The sequence below is a fragment of the Centruroides vittatus genome, unplaced genomic scaffold, assembly GCF_030686945.1.
Source record: "Centruroides vittatus isolate TY-2023 unplaced genomic scaffold, ASM3068694v2 contig_602, whole genome shotgun sequence".
NCBI lineage: Eukaryota > Metazoa > Arthropoda > Arachnida > Scorpiones > Buthidae > Centruroides > Centruroides vittatus.
Genome location: NW_027122368.1, coordinates 53,242 through 69,746, shown reverse-complemented (window position 1 = coordinate 69,746; position 16,505 = coordinate 53,242). Strand labels below are relative to the sequence as shown.

Here is a 16,505-nt window from a genome sequence, read left to right as displayed (position 1 = left end):
TGTACATAATCAAATTGTAATTAGTGCAAGGACTGCGCAGAAGTGGTTTGAAAGATTTAGAAACAATGATTTTAGTGTGGAGGATAAGGCTCGTACTGGAAGATCCGTCGACTTTGACGATGATGCTCTCTCTGCACTAGTTGAAGCAGAACCATCTTTAACAGTTGATGAAATTGTGGAACGTTTAAATTCATCTCATGGAACTGTTCATAGACACCTACAACAAATCAAAAAAGTTTCAAAGCTAGGAAAATGGGTACCACACGAACTGTCGATAGCTAACCTTCAACAACGTGTAAACGTTTGCACGTCTCTTTTATCCCGTATTGCTTTAGAACCTTTTCTTGGCAGGCTGTTACTGGAGACGAAAAATGGATCCTCTATAATAATGTGACGAGAAAAAGACAATGGATGGATCACGACAAGTAGCCAAAACCGACTGCAAAAGGTGGGTTGCATCCAAAAAAAAACTCTTTTGTCTGTTTGGTGGGATATGTCAGGTGTAATTCACTTTGAGCTGTTAGAACCTAATCAAACAATTACAGCTCAAATGCATTGTGAGCAATTAGAGCGTTTAAATGAAAAATTGAAAAAATCGACCGTCGTTAGTGAACAGAAAGCAGGTTCTCTTGCAGCATAACAATGCCAGACCACACGCTGCAAAAATAACTGTACAGAAACTTGAAAACTACAACTGGGAAATTTTACCTCATCTAAAATATTCGCCAGATATTGCTCCCAGTGATTATCATCTTTTTTGCAGTTTGCAGAATTTTTTAAAAGGGAAAACTTTTGAGGATGAGAACAATGTAAAAAAGGCTATTTCTGAATATTTTGATTCAAAACCGAAATCATTTTATGAAGATGGGATTAAAAAGCTACCATCTAGATGGCAAGAAATTGTACAAAATAATGGTGAATACATTATAAATTGAAATAAAATTTAATTAAAAACTTTTGCTGTTTTTTTTGCAGATAAAAATATGCATGAACTTATGGACTGACCTGATATATTTATTATATATCACATGACAAACTGACTATTAAAACATTTTAAGTTAAATTATTTCTTTTATCAATACATATTATAAGGTATAATATAACCTATTCAAAGCTATCTCTTTATTTAAAGCTTAAACTTTAAATATATAAAACCAATACAAATTTACTATTCAAACTTTAAAACCTTTAAATTGTGATGCAAAAACATGAGAATTTCATCATTTTTAGGGCATAGCCTATTTCTTGCTGGCTCATAAATGTTACCTCCAGTGCTGAAAATTCTTTCACTTTCAATGAAAGATGCTAGGGAACTTAGATATTTCATAGCTGTTTTGCTAAAACTACGAAAAAGCTCTTTTGAACTTTACCACAAAAATGGGTCACTATGTCTTTATATAAGAGGTAAATGTAAATATTTTTCTAATTCTTGATCGAAACATTTGTTCGTTTGTTTCATTTTTTCTTCCTTTTTAAAAACATGCTCTTATTTATTTTTTCATTTACCAGAAGCTAATTCATCAAATAAATTAGAAAAACTTAGAGATTCTCCTCCATTTTGACCACCTCCAGAAATGGAAGCTTCAGGATTTAATTCTTCTTGAGATTTTGAATTATCAACATTATCTGAGCTATCGATTGTCCATCTTTTTATTTCCTCTACCATTTTTTTTTTTTCCAAATTTTATTTTGAATCTTGAATCTAATAAAGATGACAAACATAAAGATTTGTTTTCTATATATGCTGAAAATCGTTTTTTTATTGAATTTTCTAATCGTATTGTGGTATTAATGCCATTAAAGAAACTAATGCCCTTTGCGTTTGATGATGATAATAATTTCAAAGTCTCTATTGTGTGAATTATTGAAGATGAAGTGGTTTCTCGGTTGCTGGCTTCCACAGTAATTTCTTCGAATGGTTTTAGAAGTAGAACAATTTTTTCAACGAGAGACCACTAATATGTGCTCAACGTGGAAATTTTATTATCTATATCATACGTGACAAGGACTTTTTGCTGTTCCAAGTTTTTTTGCAACACGTAGTATGTAGAATTCCAGTGAGTAGAAACATCTTGAATTAATTTGTGTTTCTGCAAACCTAACTTGACTTGTAAATCTTCCAATTTGCTTATAGCTACAGCAGAACGATTAAAATGTGTGATAATATTTCTATTAACTGTGATTATAGTTTTCACATCTTGTTGAGAAAATTTGCATTCATTTAGTGTCAGCTGCAGTGTATGTGTAAAGCATGATAATACCTCTAAGTTGCAATTCCTGATACCATATTTGCTCCAGAATCTCTCAGCACTAAGAATATCTTCTCACTTTTCAACTTATACTGTTCAAAAACAATGTTTATCTGTTCACTGATCTGTCTAGCTTGTGGGAGCCTTCAAAGGTAATGATCCGCAAAACAGCTCTTTCTTGCTGAAAATCATCCTTCAACCAGTGGGGCTGTTACACTTAAAAATGGAGAATTATTTGTAGTTGCTGTCCAAATATCAGCGGTTAAAGAAATATATTTTGCGTCATCGATAGCTTTCCGAATTTTTGACTGAACTTTTTGAAATATATCAGGGGTGATATTTTTAGAAACATATTTTTCTGTTGGGAATATTTTAATTAGGAACAATTTTTTAGTAATCTTTGAAATCCTAAATCAGACACGACAGAGTATGACTGTATATCTACACTTATCATTTCTCCAATCAAGTGATGGACTTCTTTGGATCATTAATCATTTATATCCCACAATTTTTGCTTCTCTATTAATTGAGTTAAAGTAGCTTGTCTTTGGATATGAGTTTTCATTGTTACTGATAAACATCCTGCTTCTTTTCTTTCAAAACTTTCTTTTTTCATCTTTAAGTTTATTTTAAAAAGTTTTCATGATGGCATTTTTTCAGATGATTTATCATGTTTTTATTGGTAAAAGTTTTAGCATTTTTTCCATCTCTCAATATAGAAGCCTGGCACAAATTGAACTTGGAAATCTTCTCGTTTTATCTTTCCTAAAAAATTTCCAAGCAATACTGGAAGCCATGAGGGGTTTTGATTTGGCCATTAATTAGAATTAAAAAGTTTCCCAAAATAATAATTTATCATTTTAATTTAAGTAGCATTTCAATCTCTGATAGAGAAAATGTCCTTGTTGATACACATTCCATTACTTGAACCACGAATTTAGCGCGAGTCATTTTTTAACAGAAAATAAATGGTCGAAAAATATCGCGTTATATTCGGGCTAATACGGTAATTTCATGCGATAATAATCATAATGTAATTACCTATTAATACAATAAATTATTAACACTAATCGGCCGATAATGCGTGACTGATTAATCGGTAAATGGTTATTTTGCTTATCTGTGCATCCTTATTTAATACTAATATCTTACCTCATCTGCCACTATTAAAAGCCATTTGCTTCCATACTTCTATCATTACATTCTTATTTTTATAATTTGAGTCTTTGTTTAACTTTAAGAATAAGATGGCATTGATATCATCCAACAGTTTTTCAATAACAGTATCAGATCATCTAATATTTACCATTTATTTTTATTCGCACCTTTTTCAAATTTTCACATCATTACGGGTGCTGCAAGTCAATTGGCTGTGACAGAATCACAATGCAAAAATACATAGGCTGTTTTTTTTCAAGCTCAAATGGCCTATAAAAAAAAAAGACAAGTATAAATAACAAAATGAATTTATTACCAAAAGTTAGGTACAGACATGGTTACTTTTCGACATAATCACTGTAAAGATTGAGTCACTTGTCATATCTGCAGATGAGCTTTTCCCATCCCCTTGTCATAGAATGTTACTGCCAATGACTTGAAATGGGCCCTAACGTTTTTTTTAAGATCGTCATTAGTCTCGAACCTCTGCCCTCCTAGCCACTTTTCCTGTTCAGGAAAGAGGTGAAAGTTGCTCGGTGCTAAATCGGGGCTATATGCTGGGTGTTTAAAGGTGGTGAAGACTTCCATTACTTTCCTGAACTGAAAATGTGGCTAGCAGGGCAGCAGTTTGAGACTAATGATGATCTTCAAAACAATGTTGTTAAGGCCATCTCAATTCACTGGCGGCAACATTCTATGAAGAGAGGATGGAAAAGCTTGTCCACAGATATGACAAATTCCTCAATCTTCACGGTGATTATGTTGAAAAGTAACCATGTTTGTACCTAACTTTTGGTAATAAATTCATTTTGTTATTTACACTTGTCTTTGTTTTATGGACCATCAGAGCTTGAAAAAAAAACTGCCCTCATATATATTTTCTCAGTATTCTGTTGCTGAAGTACTTAAAGGTGATTTTACTACACATTAGCAGTGACAAAGACAATAGACCTCAAAATCACACTAAGTGGAAAGCCAGCATAACTGATAAATTTGAATTTTCTTTTTCAAACTTGCACCATATCTACTTGTACACAGACTTTTTTGGCCAGCATTTTGTAAGCAGATTTGTTTTATGTTTTTATGCTTATATACAATCCTCATTGTTTAATTAATATTGTTTATGAATATACTTCAGGGTTACTGTTACCCTAGGTAGCCAAGATGGCGGACCTTCCGGTAATCTCGATCCAGGTTACTTAGTGACATCAACGATGGCGGCCATCTTGACCGCGATTTACGATGGAGCAGATATGATCATGTGATATGCTCCGCGATTTATTAAATACTAAATCCCGATTTTAGAATTTAAGGATTTTGTTAAAATAATTACTATTTCGAAATATTAAAAAAATAAACGATAAATATAATGTTATTGCTTACGTCATTGTGCATGCTACTGTTCTTTTTTTTTTTTCAGACGCTTGGTTTGGACAGAAATTGATACCGTTTGACTACTTGTCTTTCTGTTGTTCTTTTTTCGGCCCTCGTTCCTACTTTTATCGTTCTTATCATCAGTAATATTGCATTCCTCTCTTTTCTTCACCTTTTTTACTTTTTTCTTAATATTAGAAACTGGGGCTGCAGGGACTGTCTCGGGTTCTTCCCACAAAGGAATTCGTCCTGAACCGGGATATATCTTACTTAAATGGTTCACAAATGTGTAGAACTTTTCCCCGGGTTTTTTTTGAAGGCCAACCACAAATCTTTTTATACATAAAGGAATACATGTAGTACGAGTCTGACAGATCCTCGGTGTAATGCTTTGGTAGATTTTTTTTGTTTTTTAAATACCCCCATAGCCTTTCTATATTTTGCATATGGTCTCCTGTTCTGGGGTTAAACGACGTCATATTGTGCAGAGCAACTAGCGTAATAAAACGTATATGGTTGGACCAGTTGACAGCAGCCTTATTCGAAATGCCTACAGCAATACCCGAGGTGGTTGAAGAGCATTCCAATGCAATGTAATGCCATATAAAAGAAAAGATTCTACTCCATGATACTTTTCCACATTTACCTTTAAAGGTTCCTTCGAATGCAAGAACTATTTCTTCAACATTTTTTGCATCTCATCACACACGAATTTCGGTCGTGTCGATAAAAACTTTTGCACGAATTCGAACAATTCTTACACACTTCCTCAATATGCTGTAATCCTAGACTCGCCGCAAATTTAAAACCTTTATCAATTCTGGGGTCCATACCTAATTCGGAAAATTCCGATTCGAGCACTCGATAGAAATTATGGGTGGTGCACGCTGCCCAAAACTCTTGGGAAGAAATATCGAAAGAACTCATAACTAACCAATTAATATTAAACGAAAAACTTCGAAAAGAAAATAAAATAAAAATAAAAAAGTCACGTCTAAAGTCAAAAATCACTTGAATCAACACTTATCACACCCATTACTACTTTCCGCCGATAACTCTACATGAAATGCGTCGTTAGTATTAATTTGCATAACACATTGCGATAGTTCACAGCTCCCTCCATTACCGACGTCACTAAGTAACCTGGATTGAGATTACCGGAAGGTCAGCCATCTTGGCTACCTAAGGTAACATTAACCTACTTCAGATTTTAAAGAAAAGTCATATTTTTTTCTATGATTCTGACTAAACTCCTGACTTCACAGAGGCATGTTTCAAGTCGTGTTGAGTATAAATGAAAGGCTTTTATAGGTCTTATAAAGTCATATTTTGAATAAGATTTTGGAATAGATCTTTTTTAAACCAAAATATGGTATATTGTTATTTTGTAATTATTTGAGGTTTCTATAGCCTTTACCACCAAATTGTCAGGTTTTTTTAAAATTTTGACCACAGGGATTGGCTTAAAACAATAGATGTTATAGCACATGTTTTTGAAAGAGAGACCTATAAAGATGGAACCTTCGCTTCCACTTTTGGTAAATGCTAGTTTTTTTTAATTGTACCTTCAATTGTATATACCCATCAGTGGCCTCATGGATAAAACCACTGAACTCTGGAAGTTGTAGTAAGTTCATGCCTTGCCAACAGGCTGACCCAGTGAAGTTTTCTGGGTTTTCTTCATATTAGTAACATCTAAATATTGGGTTGTTCGGAAAGTAATTTCGTTTTTTTATTACTAGAGGAATTAGTTGTATTTTTACCAGCCAATTTCATTTTAAACCACATCTTCATTATATATTTTGACAGCTGACATAAGACAATGCCAAAACTGGTTACAAAATTTTGTTCTGGCAATTTCAATATTGAAGATGATGCACCATGTTCTGGATGGCCAATTGAAGCCAATGAAAACAAAATAAAGGTACCGATTGAAGCAAACTGCCGAATAACAACACGTGAAATCACTAAGAAATTAAATTTGTTGAATTGAACCGTTTATGACTACTTGAAACGAACTGATTTCATTTCAAAGCTCAACATATGGGTTCCATATGTTCTTAGAGAGAGATGCTCTCTTTGGTGGCATTTTAAGGAAATTTTTTTTTGGAGCTTTTATCAGACAATTTAACAATTGATTCGAAAGTGTACTGCCATCGAGTAAACAAACTGAGTAATATCATCAAACAGAAAAGGTCGGAACTGATCAACAAAAAAGGTGTAGTGTTTTACCCGAAATGCCAAATTTCACAAAAGTTTGGTAACTCGTCAGAAACTGTTACAGCTTGGATGGGATGTACTACCACACCCACCATATTTGCAAGATCTGGAACCCTCGGATTATTACTTGTTCTGGTCTTTACAAAATTTTTTGAACAGTGAAACATTTACTTTAAATGAGGATGTCAAAAATCACTTGGATCAGTTTTTTGGTGTATGCAAAGATCAAAACTTTTATGAATGTGGAATCATGCTACTACCAGAAAGAAGGCAACAAGTAATTGACCAAAATAGTCAATACATACAATTCAATAAAATATTTATATATCATAAGAAAATTGTTTTTTTCCCCATGAGAAAAAAATGAAATTACTTTCCGAATAGAAACCAGTTCCCCATAAAAAGACTACAAGAGGCCTTCTCCCTTGGCAGATCACACATATGTCGTGTTGCCATAATTGAATAAAACCAAACCAATCAATTCAATTCTTTAAGACATATAACCCAACTATGTGAGAAAGATAATTATATAATTTTTTAGAGAAGAGAAATCTTAAATCTCAGTTTTGAAGACTGCCGACTGCAATTATGCAGTTGGAAAGTGTGGGGATTCAACTATGCCATGACCAAGATTGTAGCTGAAACCCAGGCAGAGTTATATCAAGCCAATGGTCCTGTAACATAGATAATGTCTAGAAAGCTTAAAAGAGTTCTTTTAACAACCAAGAGGTTTAAAACAATGAAGAGAATTGAGGCCATTTTTAATGGAGTAGCTACATTATGTACTAATGGAGAAGAGGATGAGCCTGAGATATCAAGCAGTGACATCAGCCCTTTCAAGTATGCACCCATGATGACATGATGTGGAAAGATCCTTCAGCAGATACTAAGTTCTACTCGCAGATATCCATCATTCATTCAAGTTTGAAAATTTACATAGGCACATGGTAATACACTGCAATCAAAGTCTAACAATGTCATGTATGAAAGTTGATAATAAAAACACTGAGATTAAAGAAAATCTGAATTAACCTCAGTTAATGGTTATCTTCCAAAATTTTTAGGTTATATTTTCAGGTTTTTAGGGCTTTCTTACCTACTTATTTTGCTGGTTTTTAGGTTTTAAAAATCCAAGCCTTATTTATGAATATACAAACAATAAAATGCTGCACATAGTAGACTAAGTTGCAGTAAGAGAATTTTTACTTTTCAGTTGCAGTTTGATTAGCATGCCAGTAACCTGGGATTTCCAGCATGCTGATCTCCCCCGATTATATAAGGCATACTGCAAAAACAATGTTTCAATCAATTTTCCATTATTAAGATGAGTGGACTCCTTTACAGTTGAAATAATATATACAAACATAACAATTCTCAAGATTTAAAATGTATAATATCTACTACATAAAAATTTCAAATGCCAGAAATCATCATACCTTTATCATTACCATACAAATCAGTGTATAATCCTGGATGTAATCCATTCATAGTTTAATTTTATTCTGCTATATTTATTTTATTAAGTAATGTTGCAATTTCAGTTGATATACTTTACTTATTAAATGGAGAATAATAATTATATAAGTTTCCAATTTCTATTAAGTTTTGTTTCATGACTACTATATCAAATGATACTTTTCCATATTTCTTAACTATGTTAAGATTAATGGAATACATAAAAATGGAAATGAAATAATATATTAGTTTTTAAAAAAAGAGTTGTTGTTACCTGGAGTATTTTTAAAAAAAATTATTACAGATATTGTAAAATAAAATTTAATGATTTGAGTAAATAAAATAAAATTGATGGCTTATAAAATAATAGTACAGTCAAACCTGTCTATAACAGAACCTGAGGGGACTGAACAACTCTTCTGTAGTAGACAGGTTTCTGCTAAATACGGGTCACCTACTATAAGTATCCCTTGATTAATGTGATTCATAAATTTCTCAATGTTACTGTGTATATCAAAATTGCATTAATCAAATCAAATACAGTGGTATCTCGGTACTCGATTGAACAATCACCACCCACTAGAACAAATTTTCGATTAATAACAAGTATTTTTATTTTGACTTTAATTTTTCCATTCATCCATAAAAAAGTTATCTAAGATAAAAATGAGTAACCAGTTTAAAAAAAATAAAACCTTACACTGCCTACCTTTGTCCAACAAAATTATACTCAATTCAGTTCATTTTTTTTTTATAAGTAAAAAAAAAAAAAAAAAACAAACTGCATGTGGAATGCAATCATCAGCATGTTTTACAACCATTTCAAGTGGATGTAATGTTTCAAAAATAGCAAATCTTAGTGTGTCACGGAAACACTAAGATTTGCTGCAAATTTATGTGTTATTTGTCAATCTTTAACAATTTCTCTTCAACAGCTTTTGGGAGCTTGTACATTTTGTATCCTTTAGTTCAAAACTTCCTGAACAAAACTTTCATAACCACATTGAGTTTAGAAGCATCTTTCCTATACACAGTACAAATATTTTTCACTATTTGTATAGTGTGATATCTTTTATGAAACTTAAAAATCATGCATAATGCACCCAATGTGCATTTTATCTGCAGACATTTCAACTTGATTTTATTCAAACGAAATGTGATGTAAAAAAGTTTAAAATGAGCTTCAAAACGAAGAATACAATCTCACATCAGGAATAATGTGTTAAATTTCACAATTTATAATTACATTACATATTCATGTTAAGTAAAAATATGCAAAAACTTTCCATTAAAATCCCAATAAAATAACTAATACAGTAGTCATATTTTGTTATTCTGTACTGGATATGTGTACTTTTGACTTTATGATTTATACATGCTAGTCTTGTAAACTTCTTGTTAAATTTGTGTTAAATCAAATAAAGATACTGATTTTTCTGTTATACAGCCTGATTTTCCTTTCCATTTCCATGAACAGGTTCCACTATATACAGGTTAATTTACATTACTTTTTGCAAAAAATTCAAGAGACCAAAGAAAGTTTCCGTTAATGCAGGTTTTCACTATATACAGGTTCCATTATAGACAGATTTTACAGTGTAAGATAAAAGAATCTAATAGTGGAATAAGAAAAACTAAAACACTGAAAATTATAATTACACTCTCTACAAAACTATTGGTATAAATTAATATAAATAACCTCAACTAGATGTAAATACCAATAGACCAGCAAAAATAAAAGAAATAAAATGATAAACTTTTTCTTCCATTTTACATGGTCATCTTAAAGTTCAAAGAACACAGATGTAAATGAATGCATTTTTTTAAAAAAATATTAAACAGAAATTTAAAAGTTGTATACATTGCAAAATACATGCATGTCTAACATAGCATTAAATGTATTTTGTGAATTGCATGACTTTCTCATTCGTAACAACAAGAATTCTTCCAAACACTCTTCTAACATATTTGAGTTAGCTCACCTTGTATGTCACTCAGTCTTTTTTGTCTATAAAGGTGTTTCCTCCAAGGAATAGAGGTACCTATGAATAGTACCATCGCAGGAACACTGTATGAATTATTGGTACGTCGCCTCGAACAATACATCTTGCCACTTGCTAATGATGACATCATGTTACGCAGATGACATTTTGATTATTTGGAGAAAACAGACTTGTCAACATTCATAAAGACTTTCAATAACATGTTTGGCCTCTATAGATGGAGCAAGAAAACTATGTCCAAGTACACTTTCTTGATGTGGGCAATACATTAAAGCACAGGCAGTTGATAACAAAGGTGTTCCATAAAAATTCGTATGTGCCACTCTTCATCCAAGCAAGATAACACGATCCTTTCAATTATAAGATCTCTGCTTTTAGGACCCTTATTAGAAGAGATTACACCCATTGTTCGATGACAGAGGGTAGAAAGTAGAACTTGATTACATTTCAAATATGGCCAGGCAACATAGATACCCTGAGCGCCTAATTAATGCTCTTATTTCATGGCAAGGACATCCCACGGAGCTCTTACAATCAGAAGACAGTTCTTTTTATAAGGTGCTCTCTAACATCTACAAGAAAATATCCCACTACATTAATAATAGGATCACTTTCAAGAGATTTTTCAGTTTTCAAAACATCTTAGTTTTTTTCAAGTATCAGAAATGATAAGGGAGCTGTTGGAGAGGAGCTGCAAACCAGGGTCTATACTATCCCTTTACACAATCACAGAGTAAACTGTCTGCAAATATATTGGAGCCATTGCTCAAAGCCTGAAAATGAGGATTAAGGAGCATCAGTATACTATTCAGAAGGTCTTTCCACAACTGCACTAGCTACATTCGTCAATGTTAACGATTTTCAAGTTAAATTTGATAACACCTGTTTATTACACCATTGTGACAACCCAGGCAACCTGAAACATCTGAAATGATCAGAAATATTCAAGGCTTTTAAAAGGGGTGAGGCAGTCAATCATAAAGAAATAAACTCTCTTGCAACCACTATAAAACACTAAAAACCAATATAAAATTATGTTAAAATACACTATTATAAATATAGAAAAAGTCACAAAGTATGAAAGGACATGATATCTAGAATTATATATAAGGGGTTTATTTCCTCTTTCCTTTAATGAACTCTTCTGAACCTAAGTCAACACATTGCAAGATCTCATTCAAAACTAAATCATCAGTTAAATTAATTTTATAATTTTTTGGGAGTTTTATAATTTTGTGTTCATAAAACTTTCTTTTTATAACCTTTCCTTTCAATGAAATTTAAACACTGTTTAGTAAGATCTGGCAACCTGTATTGACAGAGGACAATAACAGCCAAGTTCACATAAGTATTATGCCAAACAATTATTGAATTAAATCCGACTTCTTCTCCGGGATTATTTATAATTATTAAATTTAATAAGAGATGGCACCTAAGGCCTGCCTCTAGTGACTATTTTTAATTTCTAAATAATTTATCACAGAGAAGTAGCCTGATTTAATATGGTAATCGTTTGGCATATTACTAATATATTGGGTTTCAGGATGTTTTTATATCAAATAATTATATTTGACAGTTCAAATATGTTTTCACAATTTAATTTTTAATTGCCTTAATAATCTAATATACATTTAAACATTTAATGCAAGGTATTGAACTAATTGTTTAAATTAAAAGGTTAAATAGCACAATACATATTATATATGCAAAAAGAATTTGCTCTCTAAGTAGTTATAAAATATTCTAATAATTAAATGAAATAGGAAAAAATATTACATAAATATATTAAATAATTTATACCTTATACCAAAAATTTACAGATATCGTGTATTTTGTACGTAATAGTGATTCCACGTGATGCCACCAATACATAGGAATATATAAAACATCTCCTGGACCAATAATTGCATCTTGTCCTCTAATTTCACGAAATCTTGGAAATTTTTCAAAATCAGGATTATCAAAATCAACCTAAAAATCAAATAATTAAATGAAATCTAATTAATTTCTTGTATTTTACTTAAGATCAGACTAATATTAGTTACATTTTGATATTAATCTCTTAAAAAGATAACAGCACTTATTAATAGTTACACAAGATGATCATAATTAAACAGGTGATGTTTATAGATAGATCCGCATAGAAAAATATATTGAACCAAATGCAACTATATTTGGTGCTATGTTACTGCAATTTGCATATTAGGGTTTATAAAGAATTGCAGTGTCTTCAATGTGAATAAGTAACAAGTTGTGGTGCTTACATTACATGATTGCACATTATTCATTAAAATTTATTATCTAAGAAGCAGCAATGTTAGTGCTGCACAAAAAATTCTGATGCTTAAATTCCTGGAAAGAAGCTCTTCTGACTGTTACTGATATTAGAAAAACTGACAAAAACAACTGAAGCTGCAATCATCTCAGTGGAGCAACAAATGAAGAATTTGAAACAGCCATAGTGCATAAGATCACAATTGAACATGCCCTGCCTTACCCTACAAAACAAAATATTGTGGTTGTGGAATATATCACAGTAACAAATGACTTGATGCTTCACCTGGAGTGCTCCAAACCAAAACGTTCAGTGTCTTGATGGCCATGAACTAAAGTAATTGAAACTTTGCCAATAGTTCCACTGCTATTTTCCGATAGTGCTGCAACCATTGCTGCATTGAAAATAAGGACAGTACACAGGCAATTGCTAGAGATATTCCACAGCTTTTCTGGGGACATCCAACCAAATTTACATCAACTGGATTAGGGCCACAAAGATATTCCAGGCAACAAACAGGCTGACTTCCTTGCTCTTGCTGCTACAGGTAACTCTACAACTCTGCATTACAACCTTCTTCCCATTTCAAGATTGACACACATTCTTTGGCACAATGCTGTCAAGGCTTGGCAGCATGAGTAAAAGGTGGTCCCTTAGGGACATATCACAAGGCTGTTTTTCCCAAACATTGGAGAGTCAACAAAAAACGGATCAAACTCAATCATAGGCTTACTCAATTCTTGACTGAACACAGACATTTCAGTGTATATCTACAAAGTTTGGACACTAACTGCTGCCCTATGTGTGGGATACATGACGGGGTCCGGCATTTATGTTTTTGATTGCTTCATGTCACACTTTTCTGCTAGCTACAAGCTAACTTGGAGAGTTCGGAATAGCCATGATCACTAGACTTTTTCTCACTAAACAGAACAAACTTCAATATTTTGAAGAAAATTGCAAATCTCTCTTACAAGGACTGATTCACAGAGCTTTAACTTTAATTGAATGTCCCAAACATGACTCTCTGCTTTCTTGTCATCCTGTGAATAATCAAACTGAACATTGTTCACTCTGTTATGATACAAGAAGCTTTATCATCAACTGTAATGATCCTGCTTTGCACTTACACATTTCTTTCCTTTTTTACTTTGATGTTTGATTTGTGCTGCTGTTTAACTAACATGTATTCTTCAATGTTCCTTCTTTGTATTCTGACCGTTTTGTATTCTGTGCGTACCTGGTGGTCCAGGTGATTAATAAAGTTAACTTTGAGTGAGTGAGTAACAAATTACTTCCTAATGATAATTCTCAGTAGAAATCATTTGCCACATTATTCACAGCATAGATAACGAGTGACAATTTCTGGCCACAGCAAATTCAACACTATTTCTATGGCTCAAAGAAATGTGAAAGAAACACCAGAGATAGTAAAGCTAAGGAATAACCCCAGTAGAACTATACACAGGTTGAGGAGGAACAACATTACTCTAATTAGAGCTGACAAAAGCAAGTCCTTTGTAGTCATGAAAGGGAATACTTATTGCTTACTTACTGTACAAAGTTTGCAACAGTACATAGTATGAACACAATGCAAAGGAATGGAGCATAGGTTCATTAATAAACTGTAGGCTAGGGTTAAGTGCTTTACCTGTACTAAGTTAGCTGAATGGTTAGCTATAGCTAGATCAACTGTGGACTCACTGGATATTCCAAGGTTGTTCACATTTGCCAAAATCTACGAACAGGGCCAGCAACTCCATCCAGTAATGGACAAGATTAGGGGCCATATTCTGGTCACCGTATCTGGTCTCTCGTCTCTCACAAGCCGGCCGCTGACTGGCTAATCCAAATGATTAGCCAATCAGCGACTGGCTTGTGAGAGACGAGAGACCAGAGATGGTGACCAGAATATGGCCCTAGATCTCCTAACCACTTGTTGGAGAAGTACACACTGCTCAATCAGCATTTAGAGAGCTACCCTTATTCTGTAGCCCATATTAACTGGTCCAGCAATTACAAAATATTGGTCCTCCAGGCTACCTAACAGTTTTGGACTAAGCCCCTGTACCCATCTATCAAATTTCTCCCTAGTTTCTGTGCTGTTTGCAATTGGTTGTTCTGACATGTTAATGATAATACACTACATCTACAGATACTGGAACTAGAACATTTGATTTGCTATAACCCCATCTTCTAATTCAATGGTAAGGTATACAAGTATATAAGATCCTAAAGAATAGCCCCATCTCAGGAGTGTTGTGCGAGATAGTTATTCATCAGTTAGAAGAGAAGGTCCTATCAGCGTTCTACTCCAATATTCTTTTATATAAGAGATATGATGATATCTCCATTTTATGAAAGGCAGAACCTGATTTAAGACCATTCAAATTCAAGTGTTTAGTCAATATGGTAAAAAATGTGCTATTCCTACCATCCACATTACTTCATATGAAGGAGCTGGTTTTGTGCCCCAGCTATCTCCTATCTTGGTCCTCCTCCTTTGCATATTTGCAGAGCCTTTAAAAATTTTGGGTATGTACTGCCACTGGCTCCCCGGCCCACACTGCATAGAATTCTTTGCAATGAGAGAGATGGGCTTATACTCTTTGAAAAGTCTGGTGTTTACAATGTTCCTTTACAAAATCCATTAACTGGGACAAATTTATTGTATATAGATGCCACTACTAGAATGCTTTGGATGCATCTAGCAGAACATCGTGAGGATATTATACACAGATATTTAACAGATCTTGAGAAAAACACGAAGATAATCTTGATTCCCTATGGTCACAGGTTTCGTTGGTAAAACACTATTTGGATAACAGATGATTTGGGAGTCGTCATTTATTTCAGCAATGTCTCCATGCAATTCTCCCATACTTGATATTCCTGAAATTTGGGTTGTGCTATTCAACTTACTGCAAACTTAGATCTTGTGGCTATTTGAAAGGAATATACAGAGGGCACCAGTGTTTGTAATTTTTGTCTAAAAGATAAGTTTTGTATTTCTGTCAATTAGTTCTGTATATATTAAGTTGGTTAATTTTGTAAACAGTTATCATTGTATATTGTGTTTCTTTTGTAATGATCTATAATTCTGTATTTTAAACAAAGTTTTGTATTCCATGCTTTGCTTGTGCACATCAAGCAAATTGAAAATATGTTTTATTTTTTTTAATTAATGTGTTCTAACTGCCACAGTACCTGAGGATGATGGTTATATACCATTGAAAGTGCTTGTATTTTGTTCTTAGTAATTAAATCTTGTTCTGATAATGTCAATAGACAGCTTGCTCACTTTCTTTTATTTTTAGTAAGTAGCATTGCTTACTTTTCTCTTTAGCTTAGGCTAAAGAGAATTCTTACTGAAATACTTAGGCAATTCTTTCTCAAATACTCATTTTTCCATTCTACTTTATAACATCTATAATAAGCTACTAATGAAAATAAAATAGATGTGGAAAAAGTAAGTTGGGTTGATGTATTTAACTGCATTTGGGTTAAGTGACATGTTTTCCATGGCAACTTTGAAGTTGCAGCATATTACAGTGTGCATTATATAAATATTTTTGTTTAGCAATTTTCTTCAGTATATACACAAAAAATATTGTAATATTTATACTGTATAACTTATCATGTTTTAGTGATAAGTTATACAGTATAAATATGTACAATACTCAAATTGTACATAAAATATATACATAAACAAATTGTTACTCAGCCATTTTGTACCAATTCTAAGTGAAGTATTTAGGATTTCAGTATCTT

The 16,505-nt window shown here is 32.8% G+C and overlaps 1 protein-coding gene across 1 annotated transcript in view; it reads right to left on the bottom strand.

Moving 5' to 3' along the window:
• Window positions 1-16,505, bottom strand: part of LOC136979293 (hypoxia-inducible factor 1-alpha inhibitor-like) — a 73,200-nt gene that overhangs the window by 15,840 nt on the left and 40,855 nt on the right. The window contains exon 5 of the mRNA XM_067275235.1: window positions 12,260-12,430. Within this exon, the coding sequence (XP_067131336.1) occupies window positions 12,260-12,430 (171 nt within the window). The remainder of the gene's footprint in view (window positions 1-12,259; window positions 12,431-16,505) is intronic.